General features: G+C 52.9%; 1 protein-coding gene across 1 annotated transcript in view; it reads left to right on the forward strand.

Moving 5' to 3' along the window:
• NUP88 (nucleoporin 88) overlaps positions 1-16,845 on the forward strand; it is a 155,212-nt gene that overhangs the window by 65,583 nt on the left and 72,784 nt on the right. Inside the window, exons 8-9 of the mRNA XM_075336385.1 lie at positions 8,091-8,189; positions 8,340-8,430. Coding sequence (XP_075192500.1) covers positions 8,091-8,189; positions 8,340-8,430 — 190 coding nt within the window. The remainder of the gene's footprint in view (positions 1-8,090; positions 8,190-8,339; positions 8,431-16,845) is intronic.

Raw genomic sequence — 16,845 nt, forward strand, 5'->3', positions numbered from 1 at the left:
TTTTAGGAGTCGGAGTCGGTGCATTTTATACCGACTCAGACTCCGACTCCACCAAAATGAGCTCCGACTCCGACTCCACGACTCCGACTCCGACTCCACAGCCCTGCTTACCTGCGCCCCGCGGCTCCCGCCGGCTATGCGGAAGGAAGGAGGTGTGCGGGATGTTTACGTCCCGCTCATCTCCACATCTCTGGTTCTATTGGCTGACTGCCGCATGACGTCGATGTGATTTAGAACGTCCCTCCCACTCCAGGAAGTGGACGTTCGCCGCCCACATCGAGGTCATATGGAAGGTAAGTACGTGTGACGGCAATTAATTGTTTGTGCGGCACGTTCAACAAATTGAACGTGCCGCACATACGATGGGGGCGGGTACGATCGCATACGATATCGTATGCACAATCGTAAGGTGTAAAGCAGGCTTTACACACACTCATAAGATCAGTGGTGGTATTTAAAGTGGCCAAACATATATCTATTTATTTTTTTTTTTTTACATATGGCTGCATAGATATGGGTCGTTTTTGTTAGTGCTAATTTCTTATAGTTTTTACTAAAAGGGCTTTGCTCTCTTGGGGCGTCTATTACCCTGTGAGCAATTCCCCCCCCCCTGGTAACAAAAAATAAATATTAGCACTAAAGGCCCGTGTTTCTAAAGGCATGTGGTGGATAAAAAAAAAAAAATTTGCTCAGGGAGCAATAGAGATGAAAATGAGCAAAAACTGGCCACATATGACCCGGTGACAGATCCTCTTTAAGGGTGTATTTACTTCAATCGGAGCATGCCAAAAAGCCCACAACTGACATTTCCTGCACATATCCTACTAATAACATAAGGTCAGCGATGAACAGGATCACATAGGCAGAAATGGTTTCGTATTCGCTGCTACCTCTGTATCTCTTGGCAGGAAAATTGCATCGTTTTTCTGTGGGTTATTGAAGTGTTTCTCATTGAAGTCAGATGGGGAAAACCCTGCCAAAAATGCAGAAATAATTGACATGCTGCAGATTATTTTCTGCACCAAATCTGTAAGGAGATTATCCTAAACGCGGGCGGCACGGTGACTCAGTGGTTAGCACTGTAATCTTGCAGTGCTGAGGTCCTGGGTTCAATTCCCACCAAGGACACTGTCTGCAAGGAGTTTGTATGTTCTCCCCATGTTTGTGTGGGTTTCTTCCAGGTACTCCGGTTTCCTCCCACACTCCAAAGACATACAGATAGGGAATTTAGATTTTGAGCCCCAATGGAATTAATAGCGCTATATAAATGAATAAATTAATAATAATAATATTAAACATGCGCTATCTTCAGTATTCTCATTGACTTTGCTGGCATCAGGATTTGCTTGCAGTTTTGTAACAAATCTGCAAGCAAGACTCATCAGAAAAAGCTGCAAAAACCAATGTGTGCAAAACACTGAGACAAGTGTTTCTTGCCTTCAAGCCCAGAAATTAACTGGACTTTAAGGGGTTAAAGGTGTTAAGGAGTGTGTATTTATTATCTTTTTTATTTTTTTTTATTTTTTTTAGGTTTTTGTCTAGTTTCGTTGCTTTTGTTTATTTTCTATTTTCTTCGGCGCTCCATTGGGAGACCCAGACGATTGGGTGTATAGCACTGCCTCCGGAGGCCACACAAAGCAATTACACTAAAAAGTGTAAGGCCCCTCCCCTTCTGGCTATACACCCCCAGTGGGATCACTGGCTCACCAGTTTTCTGCTTTGTGCGAAGGAGGTCAGACATCCACGCATAGCTCCACTGTTTGTAGTCAGCAGTAGCTGCTGACTATATCGGATGGAAGAAAAGAGGGCCCATATGGGGCCCCCAGCATGCTCCCTTCTCACCCGTGGTGGTGCTTGTAAGGTTGAGGTACCTATTGCTGGTACGGAGGCTGGAGCCCACATGCTGTTTTCCTTCCACATCCCCTGGAGGGCTCTGTGGAAGTGGGATCTTACCGGCCCCCAAGCCCTGGGGCCGGGCTCCATCCACAGACCCAGAGAACCTGCTGGATTTGGAGCGGGAGTGCCGTTCAGGGACAAGGCCCTGCAGCTTTCAGGTACTCTGTGTCCCCGGCAGGCACGGACACTCTCAGGGCTTGCTGAGCGTTGTAGTGCGCCGGGGACAGTATCGCTGTGCGCTGGGGTTAGGTCACTGCAGCTTTGCTGAGTGACGTTATATGTTGGGAACTGCTGCGCCGACCGCTCCTGGAGCGGCGGCGCAGCTGCGACTTGTAGTGCGCCGGGGACTTGCGCCGACCGCGCTTTTACGGCGGCGGCGCTTCTAACTATAGCCCCCGGCTTCTGCGGCCTAGCGCCGCTTCGTTCCCGCCCCCACCCTGTCAATCAGGGTAGGGGAGAGGCGCTGTGTAATCGGCAGCGCCGAGGGCTGGAGCCTTATTTACATGCTCCAGCCCTCTCACTAGGCACAGGGGGAAGCAGACTTCCCGCTCTTCGTCGGTGTACGCCCAGGGCCCGCCCCTCCTCTCCACAAGGACGCCGGCAGCCATTATACATGCGGTCTGGCTGGGGAAAGGCAGCAGGCTCTGGGAGACCCAGACTGGACGGACTTCTGGCGACCACACACCGCTCCTAAGCGGGCGGTAAGCAGCACAGTAGTGCTGGCCCCTCTAGTGCCTCAGTGCTATATTAGTGTACTTTTTCTGGGTACCATATATATATATATATATATATATATATATATATATATATATATATATATATATATATATATATATATATATATATATATATATATATATATATATATATATATATATATATATATATATATATATATATATATATTTTTATATAGTGCACTGTAAGGTCGCTTCTTGGCTGGACATCCTGTACTGCTCTGAGAGGCAGCAACATGTCATCCGCAAAACGCAAGGCTGCCAAGGCACGGGCTGTGTACACTGTTTGTACAGCATGTGGGGCTAATCTACCGGCAGGCTCCAATGACTCACATTGTGTGCAATGTTCAGTCCCAGTGGCACTTCGTCAGCCAGAGCCTATTGTGGTGGTAGCCCAGGCAGAGTCGCCTGCGAACCCTGCCCCGGTGACGGGGACAGACTTTGCAGTGTTTGCTGATAAAATGTCTGTGACTATGACAAAAATCCTGGAGACCTTGCAGGCCAGGCCAGTTACTCAGGCCATGGACACTGCTGTGTCTATGCTCTCCGGTCCCCCTCAGTTGGATCTAATCCGTACTTCAGGGGGGTCTCAAGCATCACAGGCTGAAGTCTCTGACTCAGATGACAGTCCCAGGCAGCCTAAGCGAGCTCGCTGGGAAAGACCCTCGACGTCATCTCACTGCTCAGGGTCTCAGCGAGAAGAGTCTCTCTGTGATGAGACTGAGGACGGTGCTCAGGATTCTGATCCTGAGGCCCCTCTCAATCTGGATGCCCCTGATGGTGACGCCATGGTTAATGACCTTATATCGGCAATTAACAGACTGTTGGATATTTCTCCCCCAGCCCCTTCAGCAGAGGAGGCAGCTGCACAGCAGGAGAAGTTCCATTTCCTGTATCCCAAGCGTAAACTAAGTGCTTTTTTGGACCACTCTGACTTCAGAGAATCAATCCAGAAGCACGACGCTCATCCAGACAAGCGTTTCTCTAAACGTTCTAAGGATACCCGTTATCCTTTTCCCGCTGAAGTGGCCAAACGCTGGACCCAGTGTCCAAAAGTGGATCCCCCAATTTCCAAGCTTGCGGCTAGATCCATAGTCGCAGTAGAGGATGGCGCTTCACTTAAAGATGCCAACGACAGACAGATGGACCTTTGGTTGAAATCTGTCTATGAAGCTATCGGCGCGTCGTTTGCTCCAGCATTCGCGGCCGTGTGGGCACTCCAAGCTATTTCAGCTGGTTTAGCACAGGTGGATGCTATCATGCATCCAGCAGTACCGCAGGTGGCGTCCCTAACGTCGCAAATGTCTGCGTTTGCGACCTATGCTATCAATGCTGTCCTAGAATCTACGAGCCGTACCTCTATGGCGGCCGCCAATTCTGTGGTTTTGCGCAGAGCATTATGGTTAAAGGACTGGAAAGCAGATGCTGGTTCCAAAAAATGCTTAACCAGCTTGCCATTATCCAGAGACAGACTGTTTGGTGAGCCATTGGCTGAAATCATAAAACAGTCCAAGGGTAAGGACTCTTCCTTACCACAGCCCAGAGCAAGTAAACCTCAACAGAAAAAGTGGCAGTCGAGGTTTCGGTCCTTTCGAGGCTCGGGCAAGGCCCAATTCTCCTCGTCCAAAGGGACTCAGAAGGGACAAGGCAGCTCAGATTCCTGGCGGGCTCACTCACGCCCCAGGAAGGCAAATGGAGGAACCGCTTCCAAGGCGGCTACCTCATGACTTTCGGCCTCCTCCCTCCGCATCCTCGGTCGGTGGCAGGCTCTCCCGCTTTTGCGACATTTGGCTGTCACAGGTCAAAGACCGGTGGGTAACAGACATTTTGTCTCGCGGGTACAGAATCGAGTTCAGTTCTCGGCCTCCACTTCGGTTCTTCAGAACCTCCCCACACCCCAACCGAGCAGATGCCCTGCTGCAGGCGGTGGACTCTCTAAGAGCAGAAGGAGTCGTGATCCCTGTCCCCCCTCAGGAACGAGGGCGAGGATTTTACTCCAATCTCTTTGTGGTTCCAAAAAAGGACGGCTCCTTCCGTCCTGTTCTGGACCTAAAACTGCTCAACAAGCATGTGAATGCCAGGCGGTTCCGGATGGAATCCCTCCGCTCAGTCATTGCCTCAATGTCCCAAGGAGATTTCCTAGCATCAATAGACATCAAAGATGCTTATCTCCACGTGCCGATTGCTACGGAGCACCAACGCTTTCTACGCTTCGTGATAGGAGACGACCATCTTCAGTTCGTGGCTCTGCCATTTGGTCTGGCGACAGCCCCTCGGGTGTTCACCAAGATCATGGCAGCAGTGGTAGCAGTCTTGCACTCTCACGGACACTCTGTGATCCCTTATTTGGACGATCTGCTGGTCAAGGCACCCTCTCAGGAGGCATGCCAACTCAGCCTGAATTTTGCACTGGAGACTCTCCAGGCGTTCGGGTGGATCATCAACTTCCCAAAGTCAAATCTGTCACCGACCCAATCACTAACGTATCTTGGCATGGAGTTTCATACTCTCTCAGCGATAGTGAAGCTTCCGCTGGACAAGCAGCGGTCTCTACAGGCTGGGGTGCAGACTCTCCTTCAAAGTCAGTCGCACTCCTTAAGACGCCTCATGCACTTCCTCGGGAAGATGGTGGCAGCAATGGAGGCGGTTCCGTTTGCGCAGTTTCATCTGCGTCCACTTCAATGGGACATCCTCCGCCAATGGGACGGGAAGTCAACATCCCTGGACAGGAAAGTCTCCCTTTCCCAGACGGCCAAGGACTCCCTGCAGTGGTGGCTTCTTCCCACCTCATTATCACAGGGAAGATCCTTCCTACCACCGTCCTGGGCGGTGGTCACGACAGACGCGAGTCTGTCAGGGTGGGGAGCAGTGTTTCTTCACCACAGGGCTCAGGGTACGTGGACTCAGCAGGAGTCCATCCTTCAGATCAATGTTCTGGAAATCAGAGCAGTGTTTCTTGCCCTACTAGCCTTCCAGCAGTGGCTGGCAGGGAAGCAGATCCGAATTCAGTCGGACAACTCCACAGCGGTGGCATACATCAACCACCAAGGGGGGACACGCAGTCGGCAAGCCTTCCAGGAAGTCCGGCGGATTCTGATGTGGGTGGAAGCCACGGCCTCCACCATATCAGCAGTTCACATCCCCGGCGTAGAAAACTGGGAAGCAGACTTCCTCAGTCGCCAGGGCATGGACGCAGGGGAATGGTCCCTTCACCCGGACGTGTTTCAGGAAATCTGTCGCCGATGGGGAAGGCCGGACGTCGACCTAATGGCGTCCAGGCACAACAACAAGGTCCCAACCTTCATGGCACGGTCTCGCGATCAAAGAGCTCTAGCAGCAGACGCCCTAGTGCAAGATTGGTCGCAGTTCCGGCTCCCTTATGTGTTTCCACCTCTGGCACTCTTGCCCAGAGTGCTACGCAAGATCAGATCCGACTGCAGCCGCGTCATACTCGTCGCTCCAGACTGGCCGAGGAGGGCGTGGTATCCGGATCTGTGGCATCTCACGGTCGGCCAACCATGGGCACTACCAGACCGACCAGACTTACTGTCCCAAGGGCCGTTTTTCCATCGGAATTCTGCGGCCCTGAACCTGACTGTGTGGCCATTGAGTCCTGGATACTAGCGTCTTCAGGCTTATCCCAAGGGGTCGTTGCCACCATGAGACAGGCTAGGAAGCCCACGTCTGCTAAGATCTACCACAGAACGTGGAGGATATTCTTATCCTGGTGCTCGGCTCAGGGAGTCTCTCCCTGGCCATTTGCATTACCTACCCTTCTTTCTTTCCTGCAATCAGGGTTAGAAAAAGGTTTGTCGCTCGGCTCCCTTAAAGGGCAAGTCTCGGCGCTATCCGTCTTTTTTCAGAAGCGTCTAGCACGACTCTCTAAGGTGCGCACGTTCCTACAGGGGGTTTGTCATATCGTTCCCCCGTACAAGCGGCCGTTAGATCCATGGGATCTGAACAGAGTACTAGTTGCCCTCCAGAAGCCGCCCTTCGAGCCTCTGAGGGAGGTTTCATTTTCTAGACTTTCACAGAAAGTGGCTTTTCTGGTAGCGATCACATCTCTTCGGAGAGTGTCTGAGCTAGCAGCGCTGTCATCCAAGGCTCCCTTCCTGGTCTTCCACCAGGACAAGGTAGTGCTGCGTCCCATTCAGGAGTTTCTCCCGAAGGTGGTATCCTCCTTTCATCTTAATCAGGATATCTCTTTGCCTTCGTTTTGTCCTCATGCAGTACATCGGTATGAGAAGGATTTACATTTGTTAGATCTGGTGAGAGCACTCAGAATCTACATTTCCCGCACGGCGCCACTGCGCCGTTCGGATGCACTCTTTGTCCTTGTCGCTGGTAAGCGCAAAGGGTCGCAGGCTTCTAAGGCAACCCTGGCTCGATGGATCAAAGAACCAATTCTTGAAGCCTACCGTTCTGCTGGGCTTCCGGTTCCATCAGGGCTGAAGGCCCATTCTACCAGAGCCGTGGGTGCGTCCTGGGCATTGCGACACCAGGCTACGGCTCAACAGGTGTGCCAGGCAGCTACCTGGTCGAGTCTGCACACTTTCACCAAACATTATCAGGTGCATACCTATGCTTCGGCGGACGCCAGCCTAGGTAGAAGAGTCCTGCAGGCGGCAGTTGCCTCCCTATAGGGGAGGGCTGTCTTGCAGCTCTAACATGAGGTATTCTTTACCCACCCAGGGACAGCTTTTGGACGTCCCAATCGTCTGGGTCTCCCAATGGAGCGCCGAAGAAGAAGGGAATTTTGTTACTTACCGTAAATTCCTTTTCTTCTAGCTCCTATTGGGAGACCCAGCACCCGCCCTGTTGTCCTTCGGGATTTTTGGTTTCTTTGCGGGTACACATGTTGTTCATGTTGAACGGTTTTCAGTTCTCCGATGTTACTCGGAGTGAATTTGTTTAAACCAGTTATTGGCTTTCCTCCTTCTTGCTTTTGCACTAAAACTGGTGAGCCAGTGATCCCACTGGGGGTGTATAGCCAGAAGGGGAGGGGCCTTACACTTTTTAGTGTAATTGCTTTGTGTGGCCTCCGGAGGCAGTGCTATACACCCAATCGTCTGGGTCTCCCAATAGGAGCTAGAAGAAAAGGAATTTACGGTAAGTAACAAAATTCCCTTCTTTTGCACCCTATTTATTATTCTAATTGTGCCTCTTTTAAAGTCCCTCCTCCCCTGCTGTATATTTTTGAATATGCAAGTATTTTGACATCTTTTTAAGTCCATTTTGCAAATTGTACTAAAAGGCGCCAAAACAGTTGAAAGAAGTAAAAAAGACCATTTTTTTTCACATTGCGCCACATTAATGTATTGCGTTCTCCATTTTGAAGAATTTTGTGCCAAAAGGCAACTAACTGATACAAGATAAAGGAAAGTGACATCGATTAAAAAAAAAGGCAAATGATGATTGTTGACCCAAGCGTTCAGTAATGATCTCTCTTTATTCTAGACACTGTTTGTTCATCAAGATATCACTGTACCCATGTGACGGGCATTCACAGTGTTGGTCTGGCTTGGTTCGGTAGACTGGAGAAGTTTCTCAGTGCAGGTCTGTGGTGCTGTTTTTTTTTTTTTTTTTTTTTTTTTTTTTTGTTTCTACCCTTCCCCGCTCAATATTCCATATGCTTGTTATCCACTGCTTAACTCAAGAAGAGTCTGCTGGTAGTTGTTTTTGCAATTTTTCTAAATGTATTTGCAGGAGAAGAGGATAAAGACGGTTTGCAAGAATTGGCTGCAGAGCAGAAGTGCCTTGTGGAGCATATTCTGTGTACCAAGCCACTGCCATGCAAGTATGTATATATGCAGCACTGTCTGGTGCTCAACTATGATACTTATAACAGAGACTTTATAACTTCAAGCGGCTATGCATGATTTATCAAACTGTTTTACTACCTAATATGGTGCACATTATTGTAATAAAGCTAATGTTCCAGCTCATCTAAGCTCAGTTTACTGTGGAGCTGTAACCTCGCCATGGCAGCAGGTGGCAAACGATGTGGTAATTACGTGCTATTCTTACGAAGATCACCTCGTTGGCCAGTGACCCATCAGAGCAGTGACCTATGTCTATGTACCTGTTTGTTATTCTCATTACCAATTATTCTGCATTACTAGCTTGGGAAGATGGTGTGAGGTAAATCCTGGGATATGAAGAGGAATTATGACTAGAAGTCATAATTGCTCTCATCACTCCCTGGCAGTGCCCCCCTCCCTCCTTGTTCCCAAATGTCCAGCATCTGTGAAGGTGTCACATCCCACTTACACCTCCAACAGCCATCTCCTCTGATATGGAGATGAGATGTTGTGCGGACAATGGACACAGGATGGCTCCCTGCCGTCACCCTGTAACAAGAGTTGTATCTCATTAGCAAGGCTTGGAAGTAGCCAGACAGAACGACTCCAGTAAAAAATGGTTCATATCTCGCAAGCCATATCTCCGATAAATATGGCAACCATAAAAATGGTGTTTGCGCAGGCGGACGATGCTGGCACACCTTTTTTATGGAAGGGGGAGCTTGGGAAATACCCCAGGCGTGATATCAGCCATATGGGAACTCGTAGACAGGTCATGAGTCCCCTCGTTCTGTAGCTAAATTCATAACTGTCACAATGAGAGCATTGGCGTCCGCCTACGACGCTCCCAGGCAAAGTTATGGCCCATATTCCATGTTGTGAATTTGTCCATAACTCCAGCCAGGGGTGGAGCAGTGCTCCCTGTGAGGTCACTAAGGTAGGAGGGGACCTGGATTTGCCCAGGTTGATAACCCTACTTAGGCCATTTTCCAGTGTTCTTCTGCTCGGGGGCCTGGTTGGGAAAGACCTGTGAGGGAGTTCCTGGAAACCTGGTCTACAGCGCCCCCCTGTGGCCAGACACACAAGGTAACTGATGTAATTGTATACCTGTTTGTAACCCATGCTTTATCTGTAACTGTACTCTGACATATGTATATTCTGTAGATTCCCTATTGTATATATTGTAGTTTCTAGTGTGCTTTAGGCGATTAAATTATATAATTAATCTTGGGCTGTTCTGTTATCTCGATCTTGAATCCCACGTCCGTGTGTTCGGCTAATAGTTACCGTAAATCGGTTGGTGGCAGCGAGTTGTGCCAAGGATTATTGTGGGGAGGCCAGTGAGATTCGGGGAGAGTTTATATATTCCGCCCGCGGAGGTCGGGGGAATATATACCCTTCTCTCGCCGGGGGCCCTTCAATAATCGGCATAAGTAGTATAGCGGCCTCCTTGCTTATGGTCGGGCAATTCCATAATTGGCCTGACTATAAGAGGGGCGCTAGAGAGCGCGTCACGTGCTCTGTCTGTCGGTCGGGAGGTATAAAGGAGGGGGACGCCCCCTTGCTACCCCCCGATTGTGACGTACTGGTAGCCAGCGCGGGGGATTTCTGAGTGACCCCCCCGGTGGTTTGTGACATATTGGTGGCATAGCGGTGGGATCGAGATAATAGTGTGTGTGAGTGTGAGACCCATACTCCCAGACACTAAAGACTGCCTGCAGCAGCTGTGGCTGCTGGGGTCTTCAGACTAGCTCAACACTAGAGTGTCAGAGTGCAGATACTGTAAGGTGTGTGGAGGCATCAGGTGTCAGTTCTGTGTCAGTGACCAAAGGTCTGCAAGAATGGCTGATGGCACCAGGAGCAGAGCTATGCAACTGGCCAATGCTAAAGCAGGAGCCGAAGAGAGGGAGGACGGTGCTGTGGACAGTAATGAGGAGGTTGCCCACGAGTCCTCCAGGAGCTCGACGCCAGAAAACAGCTCTGCAGAGGACATTGCACAACCGGGCACTGCTGGACAAGATGAGGAGCAGCTCGCCCAAGGGTCCTCAACGAGCCAGATGCCAGCCCTCCGCTCTGCCATGGACAGTGAATCACCAGGCTCCGCAGCGGGCCGCAGATCACCACGTGCCATTCCACCGAGCCTGGGAGGCTCGGATAGCCTTCTTCAAATGGCTATGGCCCTACGCCAGGCTGGAGACCGGGAGGGCTACAAGGAACTCATGGCCGAGCGTGAGCGGCAAGCAGCGCGTGAAGAGCGCCAGGCAGAGCGTAACTACCAGCTGCAGCTAGCTCAGCTCCGGCCCTCATCAGCCACCCGTGACCTTCCAGACACCAAACTTCCAAAGGTCCGTGTTGAGGACTTCCCAGTGCTGGAGAAGGATGGAGACTTGGACTCTTTCTTGACTGCTTTTGAACGGACTTGCTTGCAGCATCATCTGAACAAGGACCAGTGGGCCAAATACCTGACCCCCCGTTTAAGGGGTAAGGCCCTGGATATCCTTGGGGACTTGCCTGCTGAGGCGGATCAGGGCTACGACACCATCAAGCGGGCCCTGATCCAACAGTACAACCTCACCCCGGAGTCCTACCGCAAGAAGTTCCGGACGCTGCAGAAGGGACCAAAGGACTCCTGGGCTGACCACCGGCGGGCACTTGCCCGAGCTGCCGACCACTGGACCCAAGGCCTGCAGCTTTCCACCGGACCGGAGATCCTGGACTTGTTCATCACGGAGCAACTCTTGTGGAACTGCCCTGAGGATCTCCGCCAGTTCATCCGAGACCAGAAGCCAAAGGGATCCACGGCTACAGCTGCCCTGGCCGATGACTACACCAACAATCGGGCTCCTGAAGCCAGGAGAGCAGCCACCAGCAGCACCTGGAGAGGGGGTAAGATGAACTCTGCGACTGCCCCACCTGCCCCTAGACTGCAGGGGGTGTCCCCCTCAACTCCCCTCTCCAGGCCCGTGGCAGAGCCAAGACGGTGCCACCAGTGCAACCTACCTGGACACTTCAAGGCCATGTGCCCTCAGCGTCCCAAGGCCCCGGCTCCGTCCCCGTCCCAAGGGCCGCCCAAGGTGTATTGTGTGGGTGGGGGTGGTGGTAGGTCCCTGGACAGCTTCCAACCTGTCACCGTCGGCCGGTCTGTGACCATAGGACTGCGAGACAGCGCCTCGGAGGTGACTCTGGTGCGGCCTGAGATGGTGTCCCCCCAAGACTTGATCCCTGGAAATACCCTCGCTGTCTCCGGGATTGGAGGCACTGACCCGGCGCTGCCTGTTGCTGACATTTATGTGGACTGGGGCGCAGGGCGAGGGGTGAGGGAGGTGGGGGTAACTGATCGGATCCCTGCAAACGTGCTACTTGGGACAGATTTGGGGCAGATAACCTCCCAGTTTGGGCCCCAACCAAGGGCTGAACCTTCAGCCCGTACTGACATGCCTCCGGACAATGTTAATGTGTTATCTATGAATGATGTAAGGGAGGAGGGAGTGAACTCTGATATTTCTGCTTGCATAGACACCATAGACACACACACAGCTGCAGCTGTGACAGGGGAGGGGGTCAGAGAAAGGTGTGACAATGCCTCTACAAGTAACCAGCCTGTGAGCTGGGATCTGTTGCCCTCTGCAGGGATAAGCAGGGAGCAGGGTGCTGCAGGGGGAGGACCAGTGTGTGGGGTGGGGGCTACCACAGCAAATGTGGGGTCCCCAGAGATTTCACAGCGGGGTTCTGTTGCTGCAGGAGGGGAACAGGCAGGTGAGATTGGGGCCGGTCCAGGAGCGGAAGTGCTCCCAGGTAAGATCTCGGTGCATGGTTCCCCCACAACCGGGGTGTCAGGAAGCCAGGTAGGTCTGCCTGAACCGGCGACTTGGTCAGGAACGGAGGATGAGCAGGCACGACCCACGGTCGCAGCGGCTGTGGCCGCTGTCACCCGCAGTGGGAGTGCTGGAAGCCAAGGGGCCTCCCGGAGGTCCGATAGCTCTTCCCCTTCTGACCAAGTGGCAGCCGAGTCAGGTGGAGGCCAGGACACAGGTCCCGGGGTACTGACTGAAGATGTGACAGTCTCGTCGATTCTGGCCACATCTAGTCAGGGGTTTCAGGCAGCGTTAGAAGCTGACGACAGCCTGAAAGCTCTTAAGGAGCAGGCGGCACAGCCTCCCTCGGACTCGGACCCGGAGCGAGTGGTCTGGGACCAAGGACGGCTGTACCGGGCCACGGTCCAGCAGGGTTCACCGGAGGCGTGGCCCAGGGACCGACAGTTGGTGGTACCCTATCCGTTCCGGACGGAGTTGTTGCGGATCGCACATGAGATTCCGATGGCCGGACACCTAGGGATCGCTAAGACCAAGGCCAGGTTAAACCAGCATTTCTACTGGCCAAAAATGGGGGCCGATGTGGCTGCCTACTGCCGTTCGTGTGAAACCTGTCAGAGAGTGGGGAAGGCGGGGCCACGCCCCAAAGCCCCACTGGTATCTCTGCCCATCATCGATGAGCCTTTCAGGAGGGTGGCTGTGGATCTGGTCGGCCCGCTGGCCATCCCCAGCAGCTCCGGGAAACGCTTCATACTGACGGTAGTGGACTATGCCACCCGGTACCCAGAAGCAGTGGCCTTGTCGTCCATTCGGGCTGACAAGGTGGCCACCGCATTGCTGGAGATTTTCTCCCGAGTGGGTTTTCCCCAGGAAATGCTCACTGACCGGGGGACCCAATTCATGTCCCAGCTGATGGAGGCCCTCTGTAAGCAAGTCCAGGTGCGACATCTGGTGGCCAGCCCGTACCATCCACAGACTAATGGCCTGTGCGAGCGGTTTAATGGCACCTTAAAGCAGATGCTTAAGATGTTGGTCGACTCCCATGGGCGTGACTGGGAGCGGTATCTCCCACACCTGTTATTTGCTTACCGGGAGGTTCCACAGGCCTCAACAGGATTCTCACCGTTTGAGCTCCTGTACGGGCGACGTGTGCGGGGCCCCCTGGCTCTGGTGAAAGAGGCTTGGGAAGGGGATTTGGCCACCCCTGGAGTGTCGGTTATCGAGTATGTCATGCGCTTCCGGGACAAAATGCAGGCCTTGACGCAACTGGTACACGACAATATGGCTCAAGCCCAGGCCGATCAGAAGCGTTGGTACGACCAGAACGCTTGTGAGAGGACCTACCAAGTGGGTCAAGAGGTGTGGGTACTGGTCCCCGTACCACAGGACAAGCTTCAGGCAGCCTGGGAAGGCCCATACCTCGTGTACCAGCAGCTCAACCCTGTAACGTACCTGGTCACCCTGGACCCTGCCCGTGGAAGGCGGAAGCCCTTCCATGTGAACATGATGAAGGCACATCATGAGCGGGAGGCATGTGCGCTCCCCGTGTGCAACCTGCCCGAGGAGGGAGAAGCGGAAACCCTCTTGGATATGCTAGCCCAGGTTAGGGCAGGCGGATCCATTGAGGATGTGGAGGTTGGCCACCAGCTCTTGGAAGACCAACGGTCCCAGCTGTGGGCCACCCTCCTCCCCTTCCGGGGGTTGTTTACCAACCAGCCCGGAAGGACTGACTTGGCTGTCCATCACGTGGACACTGGGGATCATCCCCCGATCCGGCGTTCAGCATATCGGGTCTCCCTGGAGGTGCAGCAACACATGCGCCAGGAGATTGACGAGATGCTGAAGCTGGGGGTGATCCAGGCATCCAACAGCGCTTGGGCCTCGCCTGTAGTCCTCGTCCCTAAGAAGGACCGAACCACTCGGTTCTGCGTGGACTACAGGGGGCTCAATGCGGTCACGGTCGCCGATGCGTACCCAATGCCACGCATCGATGACCTGCTCGATCAGTTGGCCGGGGCTCAGTACCTGACCATCATGGATCTGAGCCGGGGATATTGGCAGATCCCCCTGACTCGCAAGGCCAGGGAACGCTCTGCCTTTATTACCCCATTTGGACTGTACGAGTCCACGGTGATGCCATTCGGGATGAGGAATGCCCCTGCCACTTTCCAGCGGATGGTCAACACCCTGCTCAAGGGACTTGAAGGGTACGCGGCCGCGTACCTGGATGACATTGCCGTCTTCAGTCCCACCTGGGAGGACCACCTAGAGCATCTAGCACAGGTGCTCAGGCGGATCCACCGGGCAGGTTTGACCATCAAGCCGGGAAAGTGTCAGCTGGCCATGAGCGAGGTCCAGTACCTCGGTCACCGGGTAGGTGGGAGAACACTGAAGCCCGAGCCTGAGAAAGTGGAAGCCATCGCATCCTGGCCCACCCCCAGGACCAAGAAGCAGGTGATGTCCTTCTTGGGGACCGCTGGGTACTATAGGAGGTTTGTTCCATGCTATAGTAGCCTGGCAAAGCCCTTGACGGACCTCACCAAGAAGAAGCTGCCCTCTGCAGTCGATTGGACAATGGACTGCGAGACAGCCTTCCGGGCCCTAAAGGACGCCCTGTCCAGCCCGCCCGTGCTACAGGCAGCCGACTTCACGCGGCCGTTTGTAGTACAGACCGACGCCAGTGACTTCGGCCTCGGTGCGGTGCTCAGCCAGGTGGACTCTGCGAGCCAAGAGCACCCAGTCTTGTACCTGAGCAGGAAGCTGTTGCCAAGGGAAGTGGCCTATTCTACAATGGAGAAGGAGTGCCTGGCCATAGTGTGGGCCCTGCAGCGTCTGCAACCCTATCTATACGGGCGCCACTTCATCGTGGAGACGGACCACAATCCCCTCAGCTGGTTGCACACCGTCTCTGGGACGAATGGGCGATTGTTGCGATGGAGCCTTGCGCTCCAGCAATACGACTTCACCATTCGCCACAAAAGGGGCCGTGACCACGGTAACGCAGACGGGCTGTCCCGACAAGGAGAGGTCGCGGGCGGGCGCACGGGGGAACACCGGAGTGTGCTGCCCCCTAGCGCCCTCAAAAGGGGGGAGGTGTGAGGTAAATCCTGGGATATGAAGAGGAATTATGACTAGAAGTCATAATTGCTCTCATCACTCCCTGGCAGTGCCCCCCTCCCTCCTTGTTCCCAAATGTCCAGCATCTGTGAAGGTGTCACATCCCACTTACACCTCCAACAGCCATCTCCTCTGATATGGAGATGAGATGTTGTGCGGACAATGGACACAGGATGGCTCCCTGCCGTCACCCTGTAACAAGAGTTGTATCTCATTAGCAAGGCTTGGAAGTAGCCAGACAGAACGACTCCAGTAAAAAATGGTTCATATCTCGCAAGCCATATCTCCGATAAATATGGCAACCATAAAAATGGTGTTTGCGCAGGCGGACGATGCTGGCACACCTTTTTTATGGAAGGGGGAGCTTGGGAAATACCCCAGGCGTGATATCAGCCATATGGGAACTCGTAGACAGGTCATGAGTCCCCTCGTTCTGTAGCTAAATTCATAACTGTCACAATGAGAGCATTGGCGTCCGCCTACGACGCTCCCAGGCAAAGTTATGGCCCATATTCCATGTTGTGAATTTGTCCATAACTCCAGCCAGGGGTGGAGCAGTGCTCCCTGTGAGGTCACTAAGGTAGGAGGGGACCTGGATTTGCCCAGGTTGATAACCCTACTTCGGCCATTTTCCAGTGTTCTTCTGCTCGGGGGCCTGGTTGGGAAAGACCTGTGAGGGAGTTCCTGGAAACCTGGTCTACAGCGCCCCCCTGTGGCCAGACACACAAGGTAACTGATGTAATTGTATACCTGTTTGTAACCCATGCTTTATCTGTAACTGTACTCTGACATATGTATATTCTGTAGATTCCCTATTGTATATATTGTAGTTTCTAGTGTGCTTTAGGCGATTAAATTATAGAATTAATCTTGGGCTGTTCTGTTATCTCGATCTTGAATCCCACGTCCGTGTGTTCGGCTAATAGTTACCGTAAATCGGTTGGTGGCAGCGAGTTGTGCCAAGGATTATTGTGGGGAGGCCAGTGAGATTCGGGGAGAGTTTATATATTCCGCCCGCGGAGGTCGGGGGAATATATACCCTTCTCTCGCCGGGGGCCCTTCAATAATCGGCATAAGTAGTATAGCGGCCTCCTTGCTTATGGTCGGGCAATTCCATAATTGGCCTGACTATAAGAGGGGCGCTAGAGAGCGCGTCACGTGCTCTGTCTGTCGGTCGGGAGGTATAAAGGAGGGGGACGCCCCCTTGCTACCCCCCGATTGTGACGTACTGGTAGCCAGCGCGGGGGATTTCTGAGTGACCCCCCCCGGTGGTTTGTGACAGATGGTAAATGGAGAGAATACAGAGCAAGATTTGTCTTGGATTACCATATTTTTTACTTTATAAGACACACCCCAAATTTTGAGAAAAAGATACAAATACGTAGTCTGTATTATAATCCGGTAATGTCTTACTAGGGAGGGGGGCTAGCAGTGGAGCTGGGGGCAGGGGCGGTACTGGAGTACGGCGATGCTGCAAGTAGT

Source organism: Anomaloglossus baeobatrachus, chromosome 2 (genome assembly GCF_048569485.1).
Source record: "Anomaloglossus baeobatrachus isolate aAnoBae1 chromosome 2, aAnoBae1.hap1, whole genome shotgun sequence".
Lineage (NCBI taxonomy): Eukaryota > Metazoa > Chordata > Amphibia > Anura > Aromobatidae > Anomaloglossus > Anomaloglossus baeobatrachus.